Source organism: Crinia signifera, chromosome 4 (genome assembly GCF_055691185.1).
Source record: "Crinia signifera chromosome 4, ASM5569118v1, whole genome shotgun sequence".
Taxonomy (NCBI): Eukaryota; Metazoa; Chordata; class Amphibia; order Anura; family Myobatrachidae; genus Crinia; species Crinia signifera.
In genome coordinates this window covers 261,288,067-261,315,027 of record NC_139220.1, presented here as the reverse complement: position 1 = coordinate 261,315,027, position 26,961 = coordinate 261,288,067, and the positions used below count along the sequence as shown (strand labels likewise).

Genomic DNA, 26,961 nt, shown 5'->3' with positions numbered 1-26,961 from the left:
CCCTGGCTTCCGTTTCCCTCTCTCTCCGACTGTGCGGCATCTGATGCCCCCTCTTCCTCTCCCCCGGCTGCCGCCATCCTAGCTGCCTTCCCCGGACAGAGGCGCAGGCAGAGCGGCAGATATGGGCAGCGCGGGCCGGATCACTGTGTGACAAACCAGCGCTCTGGCTGCTGTGTGAGGAGCATGGGGGAGAGGAGGCTCCATGACACCTGCTGCTGCTGCTCCCAGAACTCTATGGCCACAGCAGCAGGGTCCGGGCAGTGGGTGGCTGGGAGAATGTAGCGCTGGCGGGAAGTGCTGTTGATTTTGAAAAGATTGGCCAGACGCTGATTGGCTGAGAAAATTCAGCCAATCAGCATCTGGCTAGTGTTTGCAAAATCAGCTTCAGCCAAATAGCGGAGCGCCGCAGCAGCTCCCTGGGGCAGTGTCATCTTCCCCATTGGGGTGGGCCCCTAGAATCCTTGAGCCCATCGGCAAGTGCCCATTAAGCCCAATGGGAAAGATGGCACTGGTTGCATGTGACCTGCGGCACCTGCTGTCAGTATCGCTAAGAAAAAGTTTCTACTTGCACCACTGACCACAACATATGTATCTATCATGCCCCTTTCCCACTGCAGGCTTTACACGGTAAAATGCCGTTTTTTTAGCCTTTTTAAACGGCTAGAGCTGCAGTGGGAAAGCTGCAGGTTGCTTTACACGGGTAACAAATACCGGTATTTGTTAACCGGGTAAAAAGCAGTGTTTTTACTGTGTAAGAGCTGTTTTTCGGCAGTGGGAAAGGGGTAGCCCTTTACCCGTTAAAAAAAAAATGGCATGGCCCCCCCCCGCCCCCACTGCCGTAACCAGCACCAGGCTGAAGGAGCCGGGGCTGGTATTAAAAAAATCAGGAAACCCGACAAATAGGGGTTCCCTGATTTTTTACAACCAGCCCCAGGCTCCAGGTCCGGGGCTGGTTCCCAAAATACGGGGGACAAAATGACTAGGGGTCCCCCGTATTTTAAGAACCAGCCCCAGGCACAACCAGCCAGCAGGGTAATGCCACAGCCGGGGGACACTTATTATATAAGGTCCCGCGGCCAAAGCATTAACCCTACCGACCAGTCAGCCTGGCCAGGGGTCCTGGGGAAGTGGGGACCCCCCCAATGAAGGGGTCCCCCCCCTCCAGGACTTACCTGACCAGGCTGAAGCCTGGTGCTGTCCCCGATGCCCCTGGGCGGTGGGCATCGGGCTGATGGAATGGTGTAAAAAATAGAATAAAAACTATTGTCTTTTACTGCTGAACTATGAGTCCCAGCAAGCCTCCCCCGCAAGCTGTCCCAGCCTGTGGGGCATTAAAGGGCCCGCTGGGTCTTGTAGTTCCACAGTAAAATAAATAGTACAATAAACACACTGACACACGTGAAAAATAAAAGTTTAATACATACATAACACATACATACTGATACTTACCTATCTTGATCCCGAAGGTAGCCCTGGTCCTGATGTCCTGGTCCGTGTCGGCCTCTGTATCCATATCGGCATCCCTGTCGGCGACGGCGTCGGCGGTCCGGAGTCCGAAGAAATCCATGTGGGAACCTATGGAAGGAAACCATACTCACCTGTCCCAGCGCGACGTAGTCCAGGTAAGGTCTTTGCAAAAAAACAAACTGAGAACGCGAAACCAGACCGGACAGCTGAGCCGCATGGTGTTTGTGTACATCGTGCAGCTCCGCCCCCGAATGCTGCTATTGGCCGCCTTGCGGCCTAGTGGCCAATCAGGACCCGCTAGGCCACAAGGCGTGTGTCAGTGTGTTTATTGTACTATTTCTTTTACTGTGGAACTACAAGACCCAGCGGGCCCTTTAATGCCCCGCAGGCTGGGACTTGTGGTTCTCCAAGTCCCAGCTTGCGGGGGAGGCTTGCTGGGACTCATAGTTCACCAGTAAAAGACAATAGTTTTTATTCAATTTTTTACACCATTCCATCAGCCCGATGCCCACCGCCCAGGGGCATCGGGGACAGCACCAGGCTTCAGCCTGGTCAGGTAAGTCCTGGAGGGGGGGGACCCCTTCATTGGGGGGGTCCCCACTCCCCCAGGGCCCCTGGCCAGGCTGACTGGTCGGTAGGGTTAATGCTATGGCCGCGGGAACTTATATAATAAGTGTCCCCCGGCTGTGGCATTACCCTGCTGGCTGGTTTGGCCTAGGGCTGGTTCTTAAAATACGGGGGACCCCTAGTCATTTTGTCCCCCGTATTTTGGGAACCAGCCCCGGACCTGGAGCCTGGGGCTGGTTGTAAAAAATCAGGGAACCCCTATTTGCTGGGTTTCCTGATTTTTTATTACCAGCCCCGGCTCTTTCAGCCTGGTGCTGGTTACGGCAGTGGGGGGGACCCCACGCCGTTTTTTTTAAAATTCCCCCCCCCCCCCCCCCCCGGTCTTTACACTGCTTAAACGGGTTTTTAAACGGGTAAGTGTGAATGTGCCAAAAACAGCTTTTAAACTGTAATTTACCGTTTAAAAGCTGCAGTGGGAAAGGGTCTTTATGGCTCTTACCCGTTTAAAGACCCGTTTAAAAAAAACGGGTCATTACCCGTGTAGGCAGTGGGAAAGCAGCATCACATTGCTCCAGGTACTGATATGTGAAACATCCGTAGTGAGTTGCCAGCGAGGAGGAGATGAAGGTGGTTGTGCTTTCTGTTTATGTGTGTGTATATGTTGCCGGCTAATTATGGTTAGCCTCTTTTCATTGGTTCTGTAACCAAGTATTTGGAAACCCCTGGCATTTGGCACTCTACTCACCTCCCTCCAGGACGAAATGTACCACTCCATACATTTCTGCTCATGACAGACCGTCTGAACACGTGGCTTGTAGACTGTGCTCTGACAGTGGAAAGGCCTCAGCAGCCTCTTGTCACGAACATCTACACACTGGACATCTCTCAGACGGACTCCTGTCCCACAACTCCGTGAGCACTGGAGAAGGAAAGGTAATGTTTAGTATGTAGTAGGAAGCTTTACATGACTGAACTAGGAATACAAAAATCAGACGAACCATCTCAAGAAATATACTGTATTATAATGACAAAATAGTAGTATCTTACAAAGATACAAGATAACATTGTGATAACATTAGGCTTAAAGAGACTAGTCTCACTTTTTATATATCCTGTATCATGTAAATATTCTACTATATTACGTTGCCTCTCAGTTCCAAATAACTGAGTAATGCTCCAGATTTACAGCAGCTCATAGAACCCTTTCTAAATTACCTTACTCCAGTTCCCCACAGTCCAGGATGCACAAGGCCGTAAGTAGCAGCGGCGGGCAGGAGCTGGTTTGGTATTAGCATCACATGTCCCATTCGCCTTTGCTCTGCAGGAAACGGAGCGCCACATTGCTCCAAGACCACAAGAGGTGGAGCACTAGAACCCAGAAACACAGCACAAGTTACAACAAGACATGCCACACGTGCAGCACACACTGTACATAGGCCAAGTTCTACAAGAGTACACATTAATGCTCCTTTATGCAGGTACATACCACAAATTTAATTTAGTAATGTCAAGCAACTACCTATTCTCATATATACCTGTCTATATAAGGAAGTGCATGAATCATGGTGCTAAAATGTTGTCACCTGCGCAGGTGGGAGATTTGCCGCCTTCTACAGGTAAGACCTGGGTGGATCAGAGCAGTTATTTTTCAATGCGAGCTAGTTGGACTTGTGCCCCTTGTATTGTGTCTAAACCACCAATAAGGCCTAATTTTGTGGGGCAAACCTTAAAATGAATGTCAAATGGTGCATTTGTAGAACGTCCTGATGTTCCTTCATTCCCCTGATTTATTGCATACTTACCTGCTGGGGGCAGGTCTAGCAAAGTTAAGGTGGTGATGAGTTTTGATCGCATTAATCTGGACATTTCAGGAAAGCCACCGTGTATGATTTAATGGAAAATTTATAATGTTTATAGTATTATAGGAGAACAAGCTGAAATATTGAGGTTGGAAAGAGCTAGCAAAGGGCTCCATATACTGTACAGTGTGGTGCAATATAGTATAGTATAATAGTAATCCGCTTTTTGCATTTTTATTGCTTCCCATGAACCAAGGACACAATGATACACGACCTCTCTTGTACATTGCTGTAACAAATTCTAACTATAAAACATTTCTTTTGCCCCCATAAACATCCACTCCTTAACAAAATAGTCCTCATGGACTCCTTTAAACAAATGACTTAAGCCCACACGCAAAAAAAAACATTTATAACCTTGAAAGCAGGATTTGAACTCCCATTCTTTACCTCCCACTGATTAACACTGCAATGTCCAGACAAGAGCCTTCTTGAATTCAGGTGATTGTAAAAATAATGCTGCCTTATACACAGGACCTTTTCTAAAAAAAATTGGTTCCATATATGCATTATTATAACATTGTAAATAAACTTCATTCAGAAATCACGGTGAGGATTTGCATTCTGGGTAAATCCTAGATGCATTTGCTCACACATGCTTTATTTTTAATTACTGTATTACAAATGCAATTTATATTTCAGTTAAGATACAAACCTAAATCTCTGCGCATTTTACATCTGCCCCACCAGCAGCACAACTCTGTGTCGCCAAGGTGCAAAGTTATTTGCTTTAACCCTTTGAGTGCCAAAAATGCCAACCTCACTCGCATTTATTATATCAAATCAAATAAAAAAAGTGTTAAAAAAAATTATATTTCCTTCATAAGGTAAAGGCTACAGGCCATTATGATGAATAAAAATGTTTGCTTGGCAATTTTCACACCTATTTTGACAAATCCACTTGGCACTCAAAGGTTAATGGCTTTGCTGCCAACTCAAAATCAGCCACGGTATGTGGAAAGTACAGTATATTTTGTTTAGTGTACAAAAAAAGCAAGACCTAACATTCCCTTTTCCCTAGTTTAAAAGCATGATCTGTCTTGTTTTTAACCCAAACCACTCACACTTACTGAAACAAAAGAAACCGCAGAAGATTATATCATCTCTACACTCTACAAAGAGATTCACAACAATGGTATAATACCCCATGTATCTTTTAGCATTTAGCATTGTTGTGAATCTCTTTGTAGACTGTAGATTTAATCAAGCGCAATGTTCCATTTTAGCCTTGTGCAATGTTGCTGCTGGATGTTAATGGCAATAGACATCAATTATTCTTATTAAAAGAAAGCAGTGTTTTATGTATCATAATTGCACAAAGCACAGTGGGTGAGGCTACAATGAGATCTTGTGTTTAATTCAATCAGTTTCATAGAATCAAAGTATACGGATTTAAAAATTTTATTTTATTTTTTTTTACAAATGAAGCATCTTAATTTTAACAGAGTCGAAAACCCACGCACAATATATTGTATTTATGGGATAAAAGAATATGATGCAACTCCCTAATTGGTCATTTATATTGTGAGAGGGAAAAAAGCTAAATTCCTATGAATAAAAAGTGGTAGGCTATAATAAAATGTTATTTACTATTGGCATTGTTTTTTTATATTTTGAGCTGATTTCTAATTATAACCAATAACATGACAAACACAGCACGGCCACATGATTTAGTGAGCAGAGAGGCTTTGGAAAGCCCCTCTGAGATCTGTCTGCCCTGTATGATGTATGATCCTCCCCTTCCTCATTCCCTCTCTGCCTTCACATGACATGTTATAAAAAGTGAGACTGCACGTCTGCCCACACACTAGAAAGATCTGCGATCGTAAGATGTGCGCATAAATTAGCCTTGAAATCTTTTGTCCGTCATGGACAAAAGATTTCAGGCAAGCGCACATCTTTACCCGATCTATGGATCTTTTGTTAAATCTTCTGATCTTTCGTGCAGCACGTAAGATCAGAAGATTCAGCTAAAGATCCACAGGAGCGCGCATCGGACCGATATCGGCCGATTTTCAACCGATTATCGGTAAACATCATATGATATATCGGTCGATGTATCGGAAATCGGCCAATCGGCCCAAAAATCGTTCTAGTGTGTGGGCACCTTTATTTTTTACAATCCCCAAAAAGATTTTGTAGTTTCACCACTTAACATACCGAAACAGTAAAATTATAAACTACTTTCTGATGCAAGTTTAAAAAAGGTACTTCACTTGTTTTTTAAATAATAAAACAAACTTTTTGTTTGTTATTGATGCTGTACGTTTTGATATTTAGTCAAATAGCAATTTTATTTACTTTACTATTATCCAAGCTGTGACCTCTGCTCACCCCACCTCTGCAACTCACCTCACTCCAGTTTCCAACCTCCCAGTGACTTTTCTGCAGATCCTCTTCCCCAAGTGTTGGTGATGAATGACTGCTCTGAGTTGTGCTTGAAGCTGTTGTTGCCACTTTGTCCCTGAGGTGAGGGTCATCATCTCCTCTGATATAATTCTTTGGACTATGCAACATGACAGATGTCAGTACACCTGTTGGAAGTGGAATGGTCATTGTGGGTGATGATGGGGTAACTTGTGGACCAACGGAAGTTGTGTCTCCATGACTTATTTGCGAAGTGGGTTTTATAGTATTAATGGGATCCACGGTTGTAGCTGAATTCCATGTCAATATAGCAGAAGAGTCTTTAGCGAGCTGATGAGAATCCAGTGTAGTGTTGTTTTCTTGATGTGTTGGTTGATGTGTAAGGTCTAATAGATCCTCCTTTGGTGTATGATCTGTCAATGGGTTCCACTGTGGGTCTGGGAATGGTTCTTGTCTCATATCTAGTGGTGGATCATGTATTGGAATTTGTGAAGCTTCATAGGCTGAGTCTGGTGAAAAGGTAGGTAATGTTGGACCTGGAGTAACTTCTGAGATTAAATAGTTCAAAGAGGAATGTGTTGAGGGGAACAATGTGACAGCTTTGGTGATCTCTGAAGGCTGATGTGTAACAGACTGAGGTAGAGTTGGACGTTCAGTTTTCTCTGGAAGCCTTATGTCCATCATGTGTGTTGTAACTAAAGAAAGTAATGAAGTGTCATCTGGCTTGTCAGCAGTTGTCACCAAGTGATTTTTGTCATTATGTTCTTCTTCATTACTTGGTGTAGTGGTAACATGGTCCCCAAAGAAGGATTTTGTTATAGCTGAAGTTGTTCCTTTGGTTGGTTCCAATACATCATTCTGAACCTCCATGGAAGGTTTCCACTGGACACTAGATACTAAATCATTGAATGCATTTGTGGTCAAATACCTTTTTGGACTTTCTGTGGACTTGACACCTCCAATAGTCTGGTCTTTATTCCCCCTTTCCACATGAGGGGCATGTGTAGGAAGATACTCATTATCTACCTCTCCTCCCCCCTTAATATCATTGTCCTCTACTGGGTCATAGGTCAAATCCTCATGAAAATTAATAAAGTTGTAATCGTAATAGAAGTCATCAACAAATGCTCTCCCAACTTTTCCTTGACCTCCATTGCCAATATTAGAAAAGTCGCCTTCAAAGATAGAATTATCCAGGTTATGTTTATTGCTACTAGAAGCTCTCGGGAGTCCTGGGAAGATTTCATTAACAATCTCCTTGCTGGATGCTCCACTTCCTGTCCAATCAAACAGGCTGAGGCCTGGTGAACAAGATGGCATCACACACGCTTGCTTTTTGATGGGACTTTCTGAGGGTTTACAAGCACCACCTTCTAGCTCATTATCACAATATACATCTCGATACTGGACCCCTTCGCCACATGATACAGAGCACTATTGGAAATAAGAACAGTGTGAAATAGGGAAAGAGATTAGCACCAAAAAAAAACAAAAAAAAACAGCATACAAGAAATATAAATGAATGATCACAGAAATTGGTCATTTCAATGTCTCTCCCATACTTTACGTACCTGGCTCCAGTTGCCATGGTGCCAGACAGCAGGGCAGGGTTCACGATGGTTGCAGACAATGCTGGATTCAGGTTTGGGAAGGTGTTGACAGTCTGAGTGTTGCAAAGCCTGTTGCTCTTCCAATCCCACTCTCTGAATGCAGAGAACTGTTCTCTTCTGCACACCTCCTGCTCCACATGTGATGGAGCAGTGCTGCCACTCTCCCACCCACCACCTGCAACATCCATGTGCCAACAGTGAGGTACTTTTATAGACTGTATATGCTATGAAAACAATGGACAGGCGATTTTGAAAGTAGGTGTGTTTCAGAAAATAATTATAGCAGAACTCAGTAGCTGAAGCAGACAGGAAGTGAAACAAAAGATTAACAGGTGTTGCTTACCTCGGAGGGCAGGGCTCCTCATTGCAGTTCCGCTGTCTGTCATCAGGCCGAGTCAAATAGTCACAGTATCGCTCTTCCACAAGACCAGCTACTCTTTCCACACAATGCACCAGCTGCCTCTGCACCCCTGACACAGATGATATGGGCAGCAGACAATCACATCTATAATCTCTCGTGGACTTTACACTGTATCCTACACTTCTTTTCTGCTTGTTTTACATAAATATTTTCCTTTTTTGTCACATGCATTGTATGACATTTCACCCTATCTACCATCTTTTCTCATTGTTGTACTATGGAAAGCTATTTTAGAACCTTCACAGATAAAGATGTTTGAAGCAGTGAAATAATCAGAGTAGTGTGCCAGTGGAGATGTTTCCCATGGCAACCAAACAGATGATATGTATAATTTTATAGAATGCACTGGATAAATGTTACTTAAAAGCAGATTGGTTACCAATGGCAACTTCTTCACTGGCACACTTCTCCATTTGTTTCACAACTTTGTACGTGTCCCCCACAGTCGGACATAGAAATGTTCCAGTAACTTGGCAGATCTTCATTTGTTTAACATTATATCCTGATTTCCCAAACAACACAGTGTCCTTCAGTTGGCTCAAAGTCAGGGATTTACCCAGGATTATACTTTATCTCCATTTCTGGCACAGCTTTGAAACTCCTACATACAAATGTTTCTAGAAGTAATGTGCTAACCTGTTTTTTAACTACAAATAATTGTATCTTATTCCCACTGCTTCTCCTTCATGAAGATAGACTATTATTATTTCCTCCTGTCCTATTGGACTAGAGACCCATACAGGCATTAACATAACTGAATGGGCCCAATTTATATTCCTTCACTGGGCTTCGTGCACGGGGGCCGGGGGGGCATGAGGGGGATGTGTGCAGAGGGCATGCGCTGGGTGGAGCGGCGCTAACCTGCTCGCTGGGCTCCAAACACATTCACAGCCCAGTGAGCAGGTCTGAATCAGGCCCAATGTCACATTGGGCCGATTCAGAACTGATCGCAGGGCTACAACTCTTTGCAGCCCTGCGATCAGTTAGCCCCCTCCCTGCCTGCATGATGGCCCGCCCCTGCGCCAGGCTGCAAATGGCTTTGCAGCCTTAGGAAGAGGGGGAAATCCACTCACCGTCGAATGGATTTCTTCCCCACCCCCGTGTGCAGAGCTGCGCAAGCCAATACGTCCCTCCCAATGGCCAGGCCCATCTGCGCTTTTGTGTGGCACTCCCCAAAAAAGCTGGACTGCCACCCACAAATGCTGGACAGCTATCAATCAGCCAGCGTACGGCCTACCATCACAGGCCATCCCTGGCTGTGGCTGTAAGAAGTGCTTGTGCATTCCCAATCCCTGACTCAGCACAGATAGGCATGTTTTAGCTTCGGAAGCCATGTGTTGGTATATTTTCTAAACTATATTAGAGATATACTAGGACCTGGTAGGTTGCTAGGAGATACATCACCCTATTTATGTGTCCCCCACCGTTCTGTAGAGCATAACAAATGAGATAATTGGGATATATTCATTGTCTCTCACCAGTGCCGCATGTGGCGGAGCACTCAGTCCAGGATCCATATCTCCATGAGAAATCTGGTGGTTGAATCTCATTGCTGCTGTCCAGGTCCCTCTTGACGGTGTACTGGTAGCGGACCCCAGGATTCTTCTCCTGGAACAGCAGCTAAAACCACAATAGCACAACAGTCTTGTTTGTCTGTAAATGGCATTGGTGTGCGTACAAATTGCGTTGGTGTGCATTTATTTTCCCTTTGGGAATAGTGTACTGTGCAGAGGCAACAAAACCATCTGATTGCCAATTGGTGACTGCAGCAAGGAGCGTCTTATTTACGTATCCTGAGTTGCTTTGTTGTTTGGCATGAGTAGTGGCAAGTGTGATTTTGCATGTATGTGCTCAACTGAAAGTGTTTGAGCAGGGAGCATGATTGGGGATGTAAGCAGATGTTAGCATGTAAGCAGATTAGGGATTCATCAAGAATTTCGCAGTAAACATATGTACACAGCGGTGGGAATGCCCAGCATTTCATGGGCATTCCCATGGTAATGGCCCGGTGATGCGGGTGCGGGGGCGAGCAGTTAAGGTCAGCAGCCCTCCCGCTTCCTGCACAGGGAGCTTGGAGATGTGAGACACCGCAGAGTTGTATGCATCTCCAGACCACCCCTTTTGTCTGCTTTGTTTTGAACCTGTCATCATCATCATCATCATGTGCACACTTGCCCCTGTCCTATCCTTTGAGCAGAAGATACTTATGTAAACAAACATACTTACACTTCCCAGCTACTCTACAAAGGCCGCAATTCTGGTGACACCGCCTCACTGAACACTGCATCCATGAGATCACCCCATTAAAATCCAGCTACATAGATACAGTTCCATATTCCTGGTCCACGTACAAAAATGTGCACACCACGCAATTTGGCATAAGCCACTATATGTGCCACTTGTGTACAGAGCAGATCATTGTACGCTAGTATACAATAGGAAGCACTGGCACAAAAGATGCTCTTTCTAACCTATTACCTGTATCCACACAGGCTCATACGTTGGTCCAGGGGCAGTCAGGTTCTCCAGATTCCCAGTGCGTGTGTAGGTGAAGGTGGTCCCTGCAGCTTCGTACTCCCCATTCCATTGAATAGTCCACCTGCCATTTAGGAAATACTTCTCTGGATCTTCACTACGCAATGCTAAGAAGTTTCCAGCCTCTGCCACCTCCTCAATCCGGATCTCGCGGGCGCCCGGGGGAATCAGACCAATGTCAACATACCCTGGAAATAGAAGATGCTTCATTGAACCACTGTATCCATGTGAAAGTATTAGACAATGTTCAGGAAGGAGCTTCTGTCACTCTCTGCCCTAGCTGGTGCCTTCAGGTGAGACTCATAAGGCAGTGTTTCTTCCTGTATGAATAACTCACGCCTCACTGTTTACTTTACTTCCTCCAAACCTTCATCTTTTTCTTTCGGCTTGGTGGACCTGAGCGGTGTATGTAGAGAATCCAGCCACATAATACCAACAATATCTGCTTTGGAAGACACAGCTCAGACGTGATTTGTGCTGGAATCATTTACGCTCCATTACACAACCAAGGTAACCCAATATTCCATCCGCTTCATCAGGTGTTCCCAATGACTGTCTTCAAGCCAGTCCAGGATTTGAGGATAGCCATACTTGAAGGTGACTTAGCACCACAGTTATTTTGGTTTAACCATCACTAAAGCCTGCAATGTCATTCTGGGAACCCAGCAATACATTGTGGCAGGGTGTGCGTGTGTGTGTGTGTGTGAAGGGGGGGGGGCGGCGTGATGCCATCAGCCACATAGTGGGGGCTTACGATGTCCTCATGTCCTCAGTCATCATCCATGTACAGACAATGGAGGATGTCCCTGACGACATAGGGCCTAATTCAGACCTGATCTCAGGGCAAATTGGTTCTCAATATGGGCAAAACCATGTGCACTGCAGGTGGGGCAAATGTAACATGTGCAGAGAGAGTTAGATTCAACATATAATATATATATATATATATATATATATATATATATCAATCACTGTTTGTACAAATTTAGACATTTTATATGTATTAACATTTTTATATTTATTAAAAGTAAAGTTTTAATTCCGTGTTTGCCACCAGACAGTGTTAATCTGTCACCATTTCTGCCCATATAAACCGGAACTCACCAAGCCCATCACTGTCCTCAAATGTTTTGTGCACAGTGTGACATGAAGAAGAGTTGCCAAGACACACACCACAGCGATCCTCCTCTGCATTGGAGTCAATTTCATAGTCACAGCCAATATTCTGTATTAAAAGATTCAAAACCTTCATTAGGGTCATCTAGGATAGAAGTGTGCTGACCATGTAACCCTGCCCGCACATGTAACCTTGTCAATACATTAAACCTTGCCTGCCCATGTACCCCTGCCCGCACATGTATCCCCGCCTACCCATGTAACCTTGCCAATACATTAAACCCTGCCCACACATATCACCCTGCCCACACATGTCACCCTGCCCGCACATGTAACCCTGCTCATACATGTCACCCTGCCCGCACATGTCACCCTGCCCACACATGTCACCCTGCCCGCACATGTCAGGCCTGTGAGGACCTTTTACATTTTGTGCACCAATGAGACACAGCTTAGTTGGCTGTAGTTCTACTATGTATATACTGTATATTTGAGGAATAAATAAAGGTTTAAGTGCTATAGTTAGTGAATAAGTGATTTTATGAGACAAACATTATACACTTAAGGAAACATATACTGAAAGCTATAGTCAGTGTAAATAAATCTGCTGTATCCCAGACTATATATGGCTATCTAACAACCATGTAGTGTATAAAAAGTATACACAACAATAATTAGACACCAAGGGCCAAATGTAATAGGGTGTGAGAATCAGAAAGTCAGAGAGGTTTCCCACTTTTTTAAAGCAATCATTTACACTGAAAACCCAGGTGGGTTTTGCCATGAAATCGATTGCCACTTAAAAAAAGAAAAGCAGGGAAAACTCTCTCACTTTCTGATTCTCACACCCTATTACATTTAGCCCCAATGAAATGTATGTCTATAATTGCTTATTGTTTTATTACTATCATTTTCTGGTATTCAGAATACTATTGTAAGGATAAAGGGCCAGATGCACTAAGATTCAAAACTGATAAAATGGAGAGTGATAAACAGCCAGCCAATCAGCTCCTACCTGACAAGTCACAGACTGTGTTTGAAAAATGTCAGGCAGGAGCTGATTGGTTGGTTGGTTGTTTATTACTCTCCATTTTATCAATTTTGAAGCTTAGTGCATCTGGCCCAAATAGAGATTTGGAGTATACATGTTTGTACAATAGATGACATCCACCATCATACCTTACAAATGCCATTGATGCACATATCCCGGCTGCTGTTCCCCTCGTAACATGGCGTCCCATCAATCACTGCATCTCGTAGCTTCTCAGCAAAGTACTCTGTATTCGACTTGCAGTGAAGCTCACATGGGTTAACTGGTCAAAACCAGAAGGTGAGAGTAAATATCAGCTCATGACTCATACTGTAGTTTGGAGGTCCTGGAAGATACTATGGGCCAGATGCACTAAGCTTCAAAAGTGATAAAATAGAGAGTGATAAACAACCAGCCAATCAGCTCCTGCCGGCCATCTCACATATTGTGTTTGAAAGATGTCAGACAGGAGCTGATTGGTTGGTTGTTTATCACTCTCCATTTTATCACTTTTGAAGCTTAGTGCATCTGGCCCATTAACTCTTTACAAGAAGAGGTTGGCGATACATTGAGCCATCGTAACACAGGGGTAACAAGGTTGAACAGAAAGAAAGGGCGATGGCAGAGTTCGTGCAGGATACATTTAAAGTAATATAAAAAATATATATGTTATTAAACGCAGACCCTTTAAATTAAATGGCCCTTATCTCTAAATATATATAACATTTACAGGCCAATATTTCTGCCTTCAGTTCTCCAACAGCTTTGTTTATGATGCAACACACTGTTATGCTGTGTACACATGGTGAGATTTGACATTAGATTTTGACTATATAGTCAAAATCGCATGCAGATTGCACAGGTTTTTTACCTTGCGATCCCGGTGCACGCTCCTGTGACAGCACAAATCGAACCTCAGATAGACAGGGCAGCAATGACTATATAGTGCAAATCGGTACTTGTGTATTTTGGCGGCGCCCCCGATGTCCATCGTACGACGAACAGATCGCATCGCATCGCATGCACCCGATGGCATACGATGCGATGCGACGCGATTTTGACCCCCTATACGACCAAAAATCGTATAAGCACCCTAAAGGGTGCTTTTGAGCACCCACATGGGTGCTTACAATGTTAAATACACCCCCACGCCACCCCCCCACTATAAACGTGAACCCGAAGCGTGGCGAGCGCAGCGAGCCCGCGAGGGGCGGCGGTACGCGTCCTACGACCTTTTCATACCCCCACTATCCACGTCGGCGTGGAGTTGAGAATAGAATAGTGTGGAGAGCGCAGCGAGCCACCGAGCCCGAAGCGCGGCGAGCGCAGCGAGCCCCGCGAGGGGACGCGGATACCTTCAAAGGTAAACGCGTCCCTTTGCGGGCTTCACAGGTATCCGCGTCCGCTCGCCACGCTTTGGGCTCGGTGGCTCGCTGCGCTCGCCACACTATTCTATTCTCAACTCCACGCCGACGTGGATAGTGGGGGTATGAAAAGGTCATAGGACGCGTACCGCCGCCCCTCGTGGGCTCGCTGCGCTCGCCACGCTTCGGGTTCACGTTTATAGTGGGGGGGTGGCGTGGGGGTGCATTTAACATTGTAAGCACCCATTTGGGTGCTTAACATTGCATAAGCACCCATTAGGGTGCTTATACAATGTTTAATCGAATCGCATCGTATGGCATTGTATGCCATGTACAATGGCATACAATTTCAAAATTGTATGCCATCGTGCACTATCATACAATAACGCGCCGCATCGCATACCATCGTATGCGTTATGGTATGCGATGCGATGGGCGCCGCCAAAATACACAAGTACCTGCAAATCTAATGCAAATTGTATGAAGTGCATGTAAATAGTATAGAGACAGTAAAGATTGCATAGCACTCGAATCTTAAGTCGAATAGCAAGGGAATCTTACCGTGTGTACACACCATAACATATGCATACAAATGTCAGTGATTCCAAAGCATTAGTAGGACTCAGTAAGTAGCTTCGGCTGTGTACACATTAGGATGACAGACATGCGACAAACAGAAGCTTGCATTTACAAATACACATTGGATTATTGATATGAGTTGTTATTCCGATATGTTATATAGGCCCTTATTCTAGTTGATTCGGTCGGATGCGTATTTTCGGACAGGAACCGAGTGTTCTTACCCCGCCTTCCGTACGGATCAATCACACCATCCGAATGCGGTAAGAAGCTGACCGAACGGACCGCGAGTGGATTTTTCATGTGAACACCTCCTTCATCTGTGGGAACCTCCCCCATCATTCGATGGTCGCCGACCATCGAATGCTGGACCGAGGTGCTCCAGACCACTCGGGCATTTCTCCGTGCAAAAGCAGGGATATGGGCGGGCAACTGGCATCCGGCTATGTCATATGTCCACCCCCCACACGTGCGTCACGGCCGGATGACCATACGTACGCCCAGCGTTTTCATGGGATCGCCCATGAAACGCGGGGCGTATGCATATGGTAATGAGCCCAAACAGCCCTTCACACCCCTCTCCCCCCCCCCCCTGTTCGGATTGTCCCAACCGATCGTTTTCTGTACAGAATTCACGCCGTATTCGGACTTGCGCGGCGTTCGCACTTGCGCAGATACCAACCATCGGCCGTCCATCCGCATTCGGAGCCATCCGACTCAATCAGAATAAGGGCCATAATGCTGATATCGTCTACACATGGTAGGATTCTGGCTATCGATTTAGACTATATTGTCAAAATCGAATAGAAAGTTAGTCAGAATTGCACAATATTCAGCCACATTCAATGCATATTCTATCTCAATGCACGTCCCCGTTTCGTCAGTATCGAATAGAAAAATAGATATATTAAATGTATAGATATAGTAAAAATAGATATAGGAAATAACAATAGTAGGTGTGTAGCCAGTTTACATTTGAAATGTTTTGAGGAAAACTGCAACCAATGTCTATAAATGTGCCCAATGGTATCTACAGAATGTGGATTGAGAGACAACCGCACTCTCATTAGAAATTATAGTACATAACACATGCATACTGTACATAACACATAATGTTCCCACCACATACACTGCTTTGTACAGTATATTTCTGAAGACTCCCCTTGGATCAGCATAATTGACAAATGTACATTTCTTCCCTCTATTTATCTGGTTACTCATTTTTAACATATGGTGCAGGAATAAAGGGTAATTCATATGTCCAACACCATATTATAGTAATATCTCAGATATCTCTCAAGTTTGAGATTATAAAGCTTAACATTAAAAAAAACTGTAAATATGATTTATTAATATTATCTTATATAGGTAATCGTCATCCCCTCACTTACTTCTCATTAAAACTGGACTCCAATGATGCAGTTTCCCTTTGAAAGGAATGGAATCAAACTGAGAACACTGCATTTGCCGGAATGATGGATCTCCTGAAGGACAGGGCAGTACATTGCATACACGGTATCTCTTCCTCTCTCCTAGGCAGTACCGGCCTCCATATCTAGGGCTACAGGGACAAAGCGGTAAATGGTATAAATACAATACAGAGACTAGAAATGTTCTACATGTTACAAATAAGCAGGGATGGACAGTGCTTAAGAAGAGCTAGGAACCAGCTCTAAACCCCAGGACCAAAATTGAGCTGATCAGTTTTCTAACAAGGATCCAGAGAAATGTTCCAGGATCAGGAACAGAACCCTAAGGCTGGTTTCACACACTCCGGCTCCTGCCGGACGGTGAAATCCCGCACGGCCAGGGAGCCATGCCGCACACAGTAGTTTATCATGGAGGGGATGGCCACAGCCCGGCAGCCGTCCCTTCCAGTGGCGGGATCCAGCTGCAGCCGTGCGGCCGGGCCGTCCCGTGTGAATGGACACAATAGTGTCCTTTCACAACTAATGTGTGCGGCACGGCTCCCTTGCCGTGCGGGATTTCACTGTCCGGCAGGAGCCGGAGTGTGAGAAACCGGCCTATGGGCTGTTTCACACGCTCCGGCTGACGCCAGGCGGCGAAACCCCGCACGGCCAAGAAGCTGTGCCGTATACAGTAGTTTACAATGGTCATGATGGCCACAGCCCAGCAGCCGTCCTTTCCTATGGTGGCATCCGGCTGCAGCCGGGCGGTGACCGTCCCGTGTGAATGGACACCATGCTGTCCATTGTTAACTATTGTGTACAGCACGGCATTTGGCCGTGTGTGGTTTCGCCGCCCGGCGGCAGCCAGAGCATGTGAAACAGCCTTAGGGCCCCTGTTACACACACCACCAGCCGCTGGGCGGCAAAACATTGCACGGCCAAGAAGCTGTGCCGTACACAGGAATTTATAATGGTCGGGATGGCCACAGCCGTCCCGTGTGAATGGACATAATGCTGTCCATTATAAACTATTGTGCACGGCTTCTTGTCCGTGCAGACTTTTGCCACCCGGCTTCGGCCAGAGTGTGTGAAATGACCCTAATGGAGCTGGGCTCTGGAGCTTTGATCTAAACGAACTGTAGCAGGTGATTCTCTATCTGCTAGAGTATGTATCTCTTGTGAGGCAGGCCCCAAACATAGGAAAAGCATGTGTAAAAGTACATTAGATTTAATTCCAATGGTCAATTATATTCATCATTTTATTACACGCTTCCAATTGACTCTTTGGGTGAAATGTTATAGGATAATAGATTATGAAAGTCAGAGATTTGGTAAGAAATCTCCAGTTTTTTTAAAGCAGCAATCATTTACACTGCAAAACCAGTTTGATTTTGTAGTGTAAATGATTGCCGCTTTAAAAAAAAAAAACCCTGGAGATTTCTTACCAAATCTCTCACTTTCTGAATCTCTCATCCTATTAAATGTCACCCTTTGACTTCTCAGCTGCCTTTGACACTGGCCACCATTTGCTATTACTCAGTCTGACTCCGCTTCTTCTATGTTAATCCTACATAACTAATTCAGGATTAAGAACGTGTTCCCATTAAAGACTCCATTGTTACGATTACGCCATAACATAGATACACACAATTCTTTATAAATATTAAAATATATAAAGTGATCTATCTGAAATATACAGCACTCAATAGATAAACACAAGTGAGATACATAGCTGTGGTGAGCAGCGGCATCACAATGGAGGGTGTGGGCTGCATCTCAGTGTCACCTGCCAAGGGGTGACACCAAAGTGCTGACTTCTCTTCAGTGACAGGCGCCAGATGCTGCACTGTAACATTTTGTGCAGCACCCAACTCACTGTGTAAGGAACCAGCACTGCATTCACACAAGTCTCTGGGACCAGCCCACATCTCTTGGACCCCCAGAGTGAATAAACTGGGGTTTGGTCCAGGGGTCCAAGCCCCCAGCCATGAGGTCATAATCTTTTTTAGCACGGCGCGTGAAAGCCACACACTCTATGTATATCTCGACACCAGGTGCTACTGGTGGTGAGAACTAAGGAAAACAACTAATCAGGGACCTCTGGGAGGATTTGTAGATGTCCCGCAATCCCCACAAGACTGCAGGTAGCCAAGTAGAAGAGGAAATGGCATTGGTGCTGGCCAATTAGCTCCTAAGTACTGCGCCACATATAGTGGCACAGCGGGTTCTTCTATGCAGCCGCCCACTCAATAGCGGTGGGGCCACAGCTGTCACGGGACTGCCGGATTTCTAGGTGAACACATACATTCAAATGTATGTGTTCACACAGTGAGGTGGCGTCGCACTGTGTTCAGGGCCGGCTCTACCATTAGGCAGCTACCTAGGGCGCCGGGACCTGGGGGGTGGGGGGGCGACACCAAGTTTGCAAACCAAAAAATCAAGGATGTCTATGAGGATCCTTGTTGTAGTTCATGCAGGTGACGGCTGTGGAACTTCTAAGACCTCACTTCCATTCTTTCCTTTGAGGCATACTTCACCACTTTGCTGCCCCCTCCTCCTTGTACTCTGTTGTGGGTAGAAAAGGGGAGGGTGTGGAGAGCCTCCAGGGAAAGCAGGGGACTTGCCCATCTTCTCGGGGGGGCTGGGAGGACCACACAATTTTGGGGGCAGCAGGAGCCGGGCAGCCGCCGAAGTTGAATGCAGCACTGATCTCAGTGCTCAGCTCAGCGGCGCTGCCCGGCAAGAAGGAGCGCAGGCAGTGGCACTCCCGAGAATTTTACGTTTTTTCCAGTCTGCGCACTGGAGCAAAACCCGGGAAACCTCGGGAGTGCCAATGAAGGGGTTAACAGGACCCACTTGGCCACAACGTGTGGCCCGGACCTAACTGTCATTTAACAACCACAGCCTGGAACATGGCAGTTAGGAGATGATTGTCTGGAACTTTATCTTTCTCTCTACATTATCACTCTCCCTGGTTTAATACATCTGCACTCATATACTGTATGATATGAAGAGGAAAGAGACACTCGTGAAAAGTAGCCATGAGCTTAGCTATAGATGGAAGGAGTCAGAGTAACGCATTGTGTGATATTCAATTTTAGATTAGTGCATCTACTGTATGTACACTCCCAATTCTTGTGCAATCCAATTGCAAGAAAATTGGACACAATACTTTTTCAGAAAAAAAAAAATCTCTTCTCTGTAGGGAGAGAGACAGGAGCTGTCCAGCTGTTTGGGGAGTGTTGGGCATGCCTCCATGGTGAAAAAAAGGGGGTAGTGGCGTTAAGGAAATACTCTAGTGATTTTTAGGGGTACATATAATATAATGCATGTAGCAAATAAGCAAATTTGTAGTCATTTTAAGCCATTTTAAAAAATGTTTTGCAAAACTACCTAAAACAAACACCCAATGAAGCCGTCCCACATCTTTTAACGTTAACCCATTATTTTGCACTATGCAGAATTTCTACACAATAAGGACATGTACAGATGGAGTCCCTCTCAACTATCTTCCTTAGGTCTTGGTTCACCATGGCTATCCTAATGTTCTCAGCAGCAATACAATACATAGAACAATACAGTAGGGGATTAGCAGAGTAATCCATTTACTCACTTAATCCTATTAAAGGGCTAGATGAGGAGGGCTTCATCTCTAATTATTATCCTAATACAGGGGTTCCCAATCTTTTTCTAATCACGACACCCTAGAGTATCCAAATTTTTCCAAGGCACCCCTAGGCCCCAAAATATATATATCAAATTAAGTAGATTGGGTTTATATGTGGTTCTTAGGTTCAGTTATGTGGTAAAGGGCAGGATTTGGTTCTCATTGTACACATTTTATGATTGGCAGCCACCAGCACTGGTTTTGTCCAGAAATAATTGAGCATAAATAATTTGAATTGGTCCTGGACTACCAACCCAGGGCACCCCTGCAAGTGTCCCGAGGCACCCCAGGCAGCCTAGGTGCACAGTTTGGGAACCACTGTCCTAATAAGTTAATTAAAAATGTTTAATTGCATAATTAGCAAAACACGCCTAATACTGATTTTCACTAATCTGCAGGCCAAGCTAAATCAGACCCTTAGATCAGAACTTCAGGGACACCAATAAGGTTTGGGAAAATATAATGCACTGACTTACAGGCATTTATTGAAAGCATTTACATGTGTTTACAATGAACACTCTGCTTGTGCAGCAATACCAGTCAACATTGTATTGACACATTGATTAATATTGCAACTACATCAGCCCAGTTAAGTATTGACTGGATGTTTTTGCCAATTATATTCTTGATAAACACATTCGGGTTTATTTACTGAGATGGGACTTCTATTGATGGGCTGTTGCTATGGGCAACCAATCAGATTCTATCTATTATCTACTTGGAGGAGCTAAAGAAATAAGTAGATTCTGATTGGGTGCCCATAGCAACGTCCTATCTTCCATAGAACTCCCATCTTAGTAAATGAACCCCAATGTTCCACATCAACCAGTAGCAGCAGTTACATTTTATTTATTGCAAATTGTACCTTGCGAATTACAGTAACTTAATCTTAAGTATCATTAGCACGTGTTGCATGTGATGAATTCTATTGACATTGGGAATACAGAGAACACACAGCTATGTTTATAATAAATAATAGTAATACTATTGTGTACAGGTTGAGTATCCCTTATCCAGATATCTGTTATCCAAATTACTCCGAAAACCATAGTCTCCAAAATGTAGTTTTATTATTGCTGAAAACCTACAGGAGACATCCGTAACTGGCACTACTGGAGACATCCGTAACTGGCACAACCGGGGACATGATACGTAACTGCCACTAAATATGTGCTTGGCATTCAAAGTCATTATCTGAGATGGCATACAAACTCTGCTTCATGTTTTAAAACCTTGTTTAATGCACAAATAAAATATATGTGTGTGTGTGTGTGTGTGTGTGTGTGTGTGTATTTCATGTGTTTGATGTGCGTATCTCTTATATATTTAGCCAGATCCGTCACTCAAAGCAGTGTGGCAAACGGTGGGCGGGGTTACACGGGTGATTGACAGGCCCGTCCACCGTCAGCCACACTGCAAAACCTGGCCACTTCCGTAATACACACCACCCCCCTTGGCCTCTGTTCTCCACACAATCCGCCCCCTCCTCGGCCACTAACCCCGCCCCACGGCTACACACCGCGCCCCCCCCCCCCCACACACACACACACACATCATCCGGCCGGCACACAACCTCACACACTACCCCAGGGTTGCATACCCTGTACCTATTGTACCGGTTTTCTAGCCTTCAGGCTTCAGCTGCAGCGTGTCGCCTCCTTCCATTTCCTGCACTTCTCTGTCTCAGCCGAGGAGGCTAGGGGGACTCTTGGAGTTGTAGTTTCAGACTGCCGGCTATTCCCCAGGGAGCCTGAAGGGGAGCCGCCGAACCAGACTACAACTCCCAAGGTGCACCAAGGGAGGACACGGTCTCCTCCTGCTCGGGGATAGACGGGAGAAGAACTTCACTTATGCATGCTGTTTGTCAGTCAGAGACCTGATCGATGCGCAGCGCAGCAGGAGAGGACCAGCGGGGCAGGTAAATTATTATGTTCAACTCACACACGGTGGGTATTGAAACTATCGGCAAGACCACGCCCCTTTTCCCGAAGCCACGCCCCTCCCGGATTTTTTTTTTTTTTTTTTTTTTTGTACCGAATTCTGACCCTCACATGTTGGAGGGTATGGGGTTGCCGACCCTCCCGCATTTAGCGGGAGTATCCCGCTTTTTGATCCGTTCTCCCGGTCTCCCGGGAATCTATGGGATCCTCCCGCCTTTTAGGCTGCCTGTCAAAAAAAAAAAACCCCAGTGACTGCGCATGCGCAAGTTACAAAGCGCAGGGGCTGACGGTGACCTCGCGGCTTTCCTATTACATGCCGGCTGGGGTTCTGTACTACCGGACGTGGTCAGGTCACCGTCATAGCCCTGGCAGCGGCAGCACAGTGACAGCATGGGGCAGACACGGGAGCAGCAGAGGGCAGCGCCGCAGAGTACATGGTAAGCTAGCGGCAGGCTTCCCTCCTGCTTCTCTCCCTCTGCTCCCCGCTGTTTTCTTTAATAGGGCTCGGGCTCAGCCTGTCTCTTCTCCCCCCCCTCGCTACAGACCCCCACGCTGCCGCTGCAGCTTCATAAAAATTGCTCCCCTCCCCAGTCCCCACTACCTTATAACATATAAGGTGCAGGAGGAGAGGAACATTTCTTTTTATAAAGCAGCAGCGTCGTGGAGGGAGGGAGGGAAGAAGGAAAGATTTTCAAATTTGCAAAATGTACCTATAATGTACACTCTGAAATGTACTTTGCATAGCTCCGCCCATGGCCCGCCCCATTTACATGCCGTAAATGAGGCGGGACCATGGGCGGAGCTATCCAAATTACGTTTGAGAGCTCCCACGCCCCCTATTTCCTTTAACAAGCTGCTCTCTCCCGCAAAGCCCAGCTCAAAAGTCGGCAAGTATGCACTACCCACCCCCTCCAAGCCCAACACCCCCCCTATGGCCGCCCATACACGGCCAGCTCCAAGGCTACACACCGTGCTCCCCCCCACCATACACTGCCACCACCCCCCCCCCCCGCTACACACCGCGCGCCCCTTCCCCCTCACTCTCATAACAGATGTAGTTGCTAACAAGCACCACTCCCCCTCTCAGCACAAACACCGCCATACCCCCCGCCCCACCAAAGCACAGCACGCCCACACCCGCACCCCCTTCACCAATAAGCCTGCATCTCCCTCGGCCCGTCCTCACCACCCCTTCCAGCACTACACGCCCTGATACTAGCTGCCCCCCCCCCCCTGCCCTCACTGTCGGAGATCCCGTCCCCCACACCCGCCAGCATCACTCAGACGCACAGCCTTGCCGTGCGCCCGCCGCTGGCACCTTCTTTACCCAGCCAGCCAACCAGTGCCTTCGCTCTGTCGGAGGAGCCGTCCCCCCACACCCGCCCGCATCTGTCACAGACACACAGCTCATTGCCGTGCGCACGCCACAAGACCCGCCCCTGCCCACCCACTGCCGTCTCCACATACCCGGCAAATCAAGACATTGCCATGCGCCAGCCGCTGCCCGTACACTGCCATGCTCCAGAGGAAGACCCGTCTCCCAACACCCACCAGGATCTACAGAGCCGCACACTACATTGCCGTGCGCCCGCCACTGCCACCTTAATTACACCGCAAGCCGCCCATAGATGACGCAGAGCAGCACTCTCCCGGACCCACGGACTGCTGCTGACCACCACTGCACAAGACTGTAAGTACTATGCCATCCACCCCATACCACTACACCACCATGGGGTAGTGGGTGCCATAATATGTGTGCTAAAGTAGTAAAACAGCAGCTACCCCTTAAACATTACCGTGCTGCATTTACTACTTTAGCAGACGTATGGCACCCACCACCCCATACCACTACACTACCAACGCCTCTCTATCTATGGGGTGCCGGTCAGCCCCACCCTCCATAACCTGATCACGCTGCACTCTCACTAACCATGTACTACTTGGGTAGGCTTATGGCACCCAGCACCCCATACCACTACACCACCAACGCCTTTTCTAACACAACCTCCCTTAAACATTTCATCGCACACTATATTGTGTGCGTTTTGCCACACACACACACACACTTATGCCTCCAATACTCACAACTACTCACACACCCCTCCATGCCTCCTATATTCACAACTATACACACACCCATCCGTGCCAACAATACTCAAAACTACACACACACACACACACACACATATCAATACACATGCACCTCACACTACTTCAACTAACACATCCCCACATCTATTTACACTCTCCACCCCGTGCTGCCACCAATCTTCACTCTCCAACACCATATGTAAGTACCACCCAGCAGCCCATACCACTACACATCCCCACATCTATTTACACTCTCTACGCCGTGCTGCCACCAATCTTCACTCTCCAACACACTCACAACTACACACATATACACCCCCATCAATGCCTCCAATACTCCCAACTACACACACACCCATTCATGCCTCCAATACTCACAACTACACACACCCATCAATGCCTCCAATACTCACAACTACACACACACCCATTCATGCCTCCAATACTCACAACTAAACACACACACACCCATTCCCATACATGTCTCCAATACTACCAACTCACTCACCCACTCACCCACACACACACACCCACCCATCAATGCCTCCAATACTCCCAACTACACACACCCATTCATGGCTCCAATACTCCCAACTACACACACACCCATAACCATACATGCCTCCAAAACTACCAACTACATACACACACACACACACACATCTATGCCTCTAATACTCCCACCTACATCACACACCCTTCACACTACCTACCCTATATCTCTATTAACTCCAGCACCCTACACCACTCACTAAACCTCACATTTTACACTCACATCTGCAATACGCATGCACCTCGCACTACTGCACCTAACACATCCCCACATCTATTTACACTCTCCACAACCTGCTGCCACCAAACTTCACTGTCCAACACCATATGTAAGTACCACCCACCACCCCATACCACTACACCACCAACGCCTTTTCAAACACAGCTCTGCTCCCTTAAACATTTCATTGCACACTATTTAGTGTGCGTTTAGCCACACACTCACTTATGCCTCCAATACTCACAACTACACACACACATCCATGCCTCCAATACACACACCCATCCATGTCTCCAATGCTCACAACTATACACACACACACACAGCCATGCCTCTAATACAAACAAATACACACACACACACCCCCATCCATCCATGCCTCAAAAATACACACACCCATCCATGCCTCCATTACTCACAACTACTCACACACCCCTCCGTGCCTCCTATACTCACAACTACACACACACACACATCCGTACCTTATATGCACTTTCATTAAAAAACATTTATGCTCTCAAATGCACTGTAAGCACATTATTCAGCAAATTACACTACATTTCACACTCACATATATTCCTACTTCTAATGGGGCAAAGCCCCTCACGACGGTGTGAAGAGCGCCCGGAGGGCGCGATGAATCACCTAGTACAACATAAATGCAAGATTCCTCAAGATACATCATTGGAATATAAAAATATTCCAAAATATGGAATAATCCGTTATCCAATATTCTTCTGGTCCCGAGCATTTTGGATAAGGGATACTTAACCTGTATAAGTACAATAATATAGAACGTGATCTGCCTGTATATACTGTACAGCTCTCATAGGGCTAGATTCTCTAAGCTTCAAAAGTGATAACATGGAGAGTGATAAACAGCCAGCCAATCAGCTCCTACCTGCCATGTCACAGACTGTGTTTGAAAAATGTCAGACAGGAGCTGATTTACTGGCTGTTTATCACTCTCCATTTTATCACGTTTGAAGCTTAGAGAATCTGGCCCATAGACAGATATAAATCACTCTTCCATGATCAAATAATGTAAAATACTATCGTGCTCTGTTCATTGTGTAATAAACATACTTTGCTATATTCCTATATAACGTATATTACACTACGATATGAGCCCTTTGATCAGGCTACAGTGCCTCAATCAGTTGTCACTTCCTTGGATAATCATCTGAATACACAGACTCTCTCTCATTCCCCGACTGCCACTAATTACTGCAATGATATTCGTCTGAAGCCCACAATCACCAAAACAATAGCAGCTTTCAAGACATAACATAGCGGATTCATGAGACGCTGTAATTGAATAATAGAGTACAGTGTCATTCTGACACAAAACAGCCGGTTACAATTATAATACATGATACTGGTAAAGCAATGCCGACTCCAGGCAGAATTGAGAAAGTGTCATCCTGAGTGCTAGGTGACACAAAACAGTGACATATTGTGTGTTCTGTCAATCCACATATAATAAAAATTCGGCATCTTGGCAATGCAATGACCTAAATACACACTGCATTCACTAATCAGCTGTTATCAACAAAGTGTTATGGTGCTTCTGACTAGGGGGTGATTCTTCTTCTCTTGTTCTTCCAAGGGTTCCCAGTGCTAAGGAGATGAATAAGCTGTTCTTGTAGGAGGCACCGACACGTGCACTCCTGTGACTGTGGGGGGACGGTACCAAACATTCTAAAGGCCCCCATACACTAGGGCGACTTGTCCTTAGGACAAGTCGCCCCCGACTTTCCCCTGAGCTTCCCCGGCTGCTCCCCGGGGGAGCTTGATTAGATTGGCACTTGATGTGCCATTTTTTACATGTGATAAATCGTCTCGATTTATCACATGTAAAAAACCCGGGGAGCAGGGGGGCTGGGGACGCTGCGGGGACACAGACGCTGCGGGGGACACAGACGCTGCGGGGGACACAGACGCTGCCGGGGACACAGACGCTGCCGGGGACACAGGCGGCATAGAGCCGGGCAGAGGGAGCCGGGAGCTGTCAGTGCTAGAAAAAAAAGCCTACTGTATACAATGAATGGGCAGCCTGTGATTGGCTGAGCGCTCTCTCAGCCAATTGCTGAGAGAGCACTCAGCCAATCACAGGCCGCCCATTCATTGTATGGGCTTTTTTTTTTTTATTCAGTGCTGACAGCTC

General features: G+C 46.1%; 1 protein-coding gene across 3 annotated transcripts in view; it reads right to left on the bottom strand.

Annotated features, from left to right (window-relative positions):
- ADAMTS7 (ADAM metallopeptidase with thrombospondin type 1 motif 7) overlaps positions 1-26,961 on the bottom strand; it is a 125,592-nt gene that overhangs the window by 17,581 nt on the left and 81,050 nt on the right. For all 3 annotated transcript variants that reach the window (XM_083184440.1, XM_083184442.1, XM_083184441.1), the window contains exons 12-21: positions 16,307-16,476; positions 13,122-13,255; positions 11,931-12,051; positions 10,770-11,014; positions 9,770-9,911; positions 8,214-8,340; positions 7,832-8,045; positions 6,246-7,694; positions 3,250-3,402; positions 2,780-2,953 (exon numbers count right to left, since the gene is read on the bottom strand). In XM_083184440.1, coding sequence (XP_083040566.1) covers positions 2,780-2,953; positions 3,250-3,402; positions 6,246-7,694; positions 7,832-8,045; positions 8,214-8,340; positions 9,770-9,911; positions 10,770-11,014; positions 11,931-12,051; positions 13,122-13,255; positions 16,307-16,476 — 2,929 coding nt within the window. The remainder of the gene's footprint in view (positions 1-2,779; positions 2,954-3,249; positions 3,403-6,245; positions 7,695-7,831; positions 8,046-8,213; positions 8,341-9,769; positions 9,912-10,769; positions 11,015-11,930; positions 12,052-13,121; positions 13,256-16,306; positions 16,477-26,961) is intronic.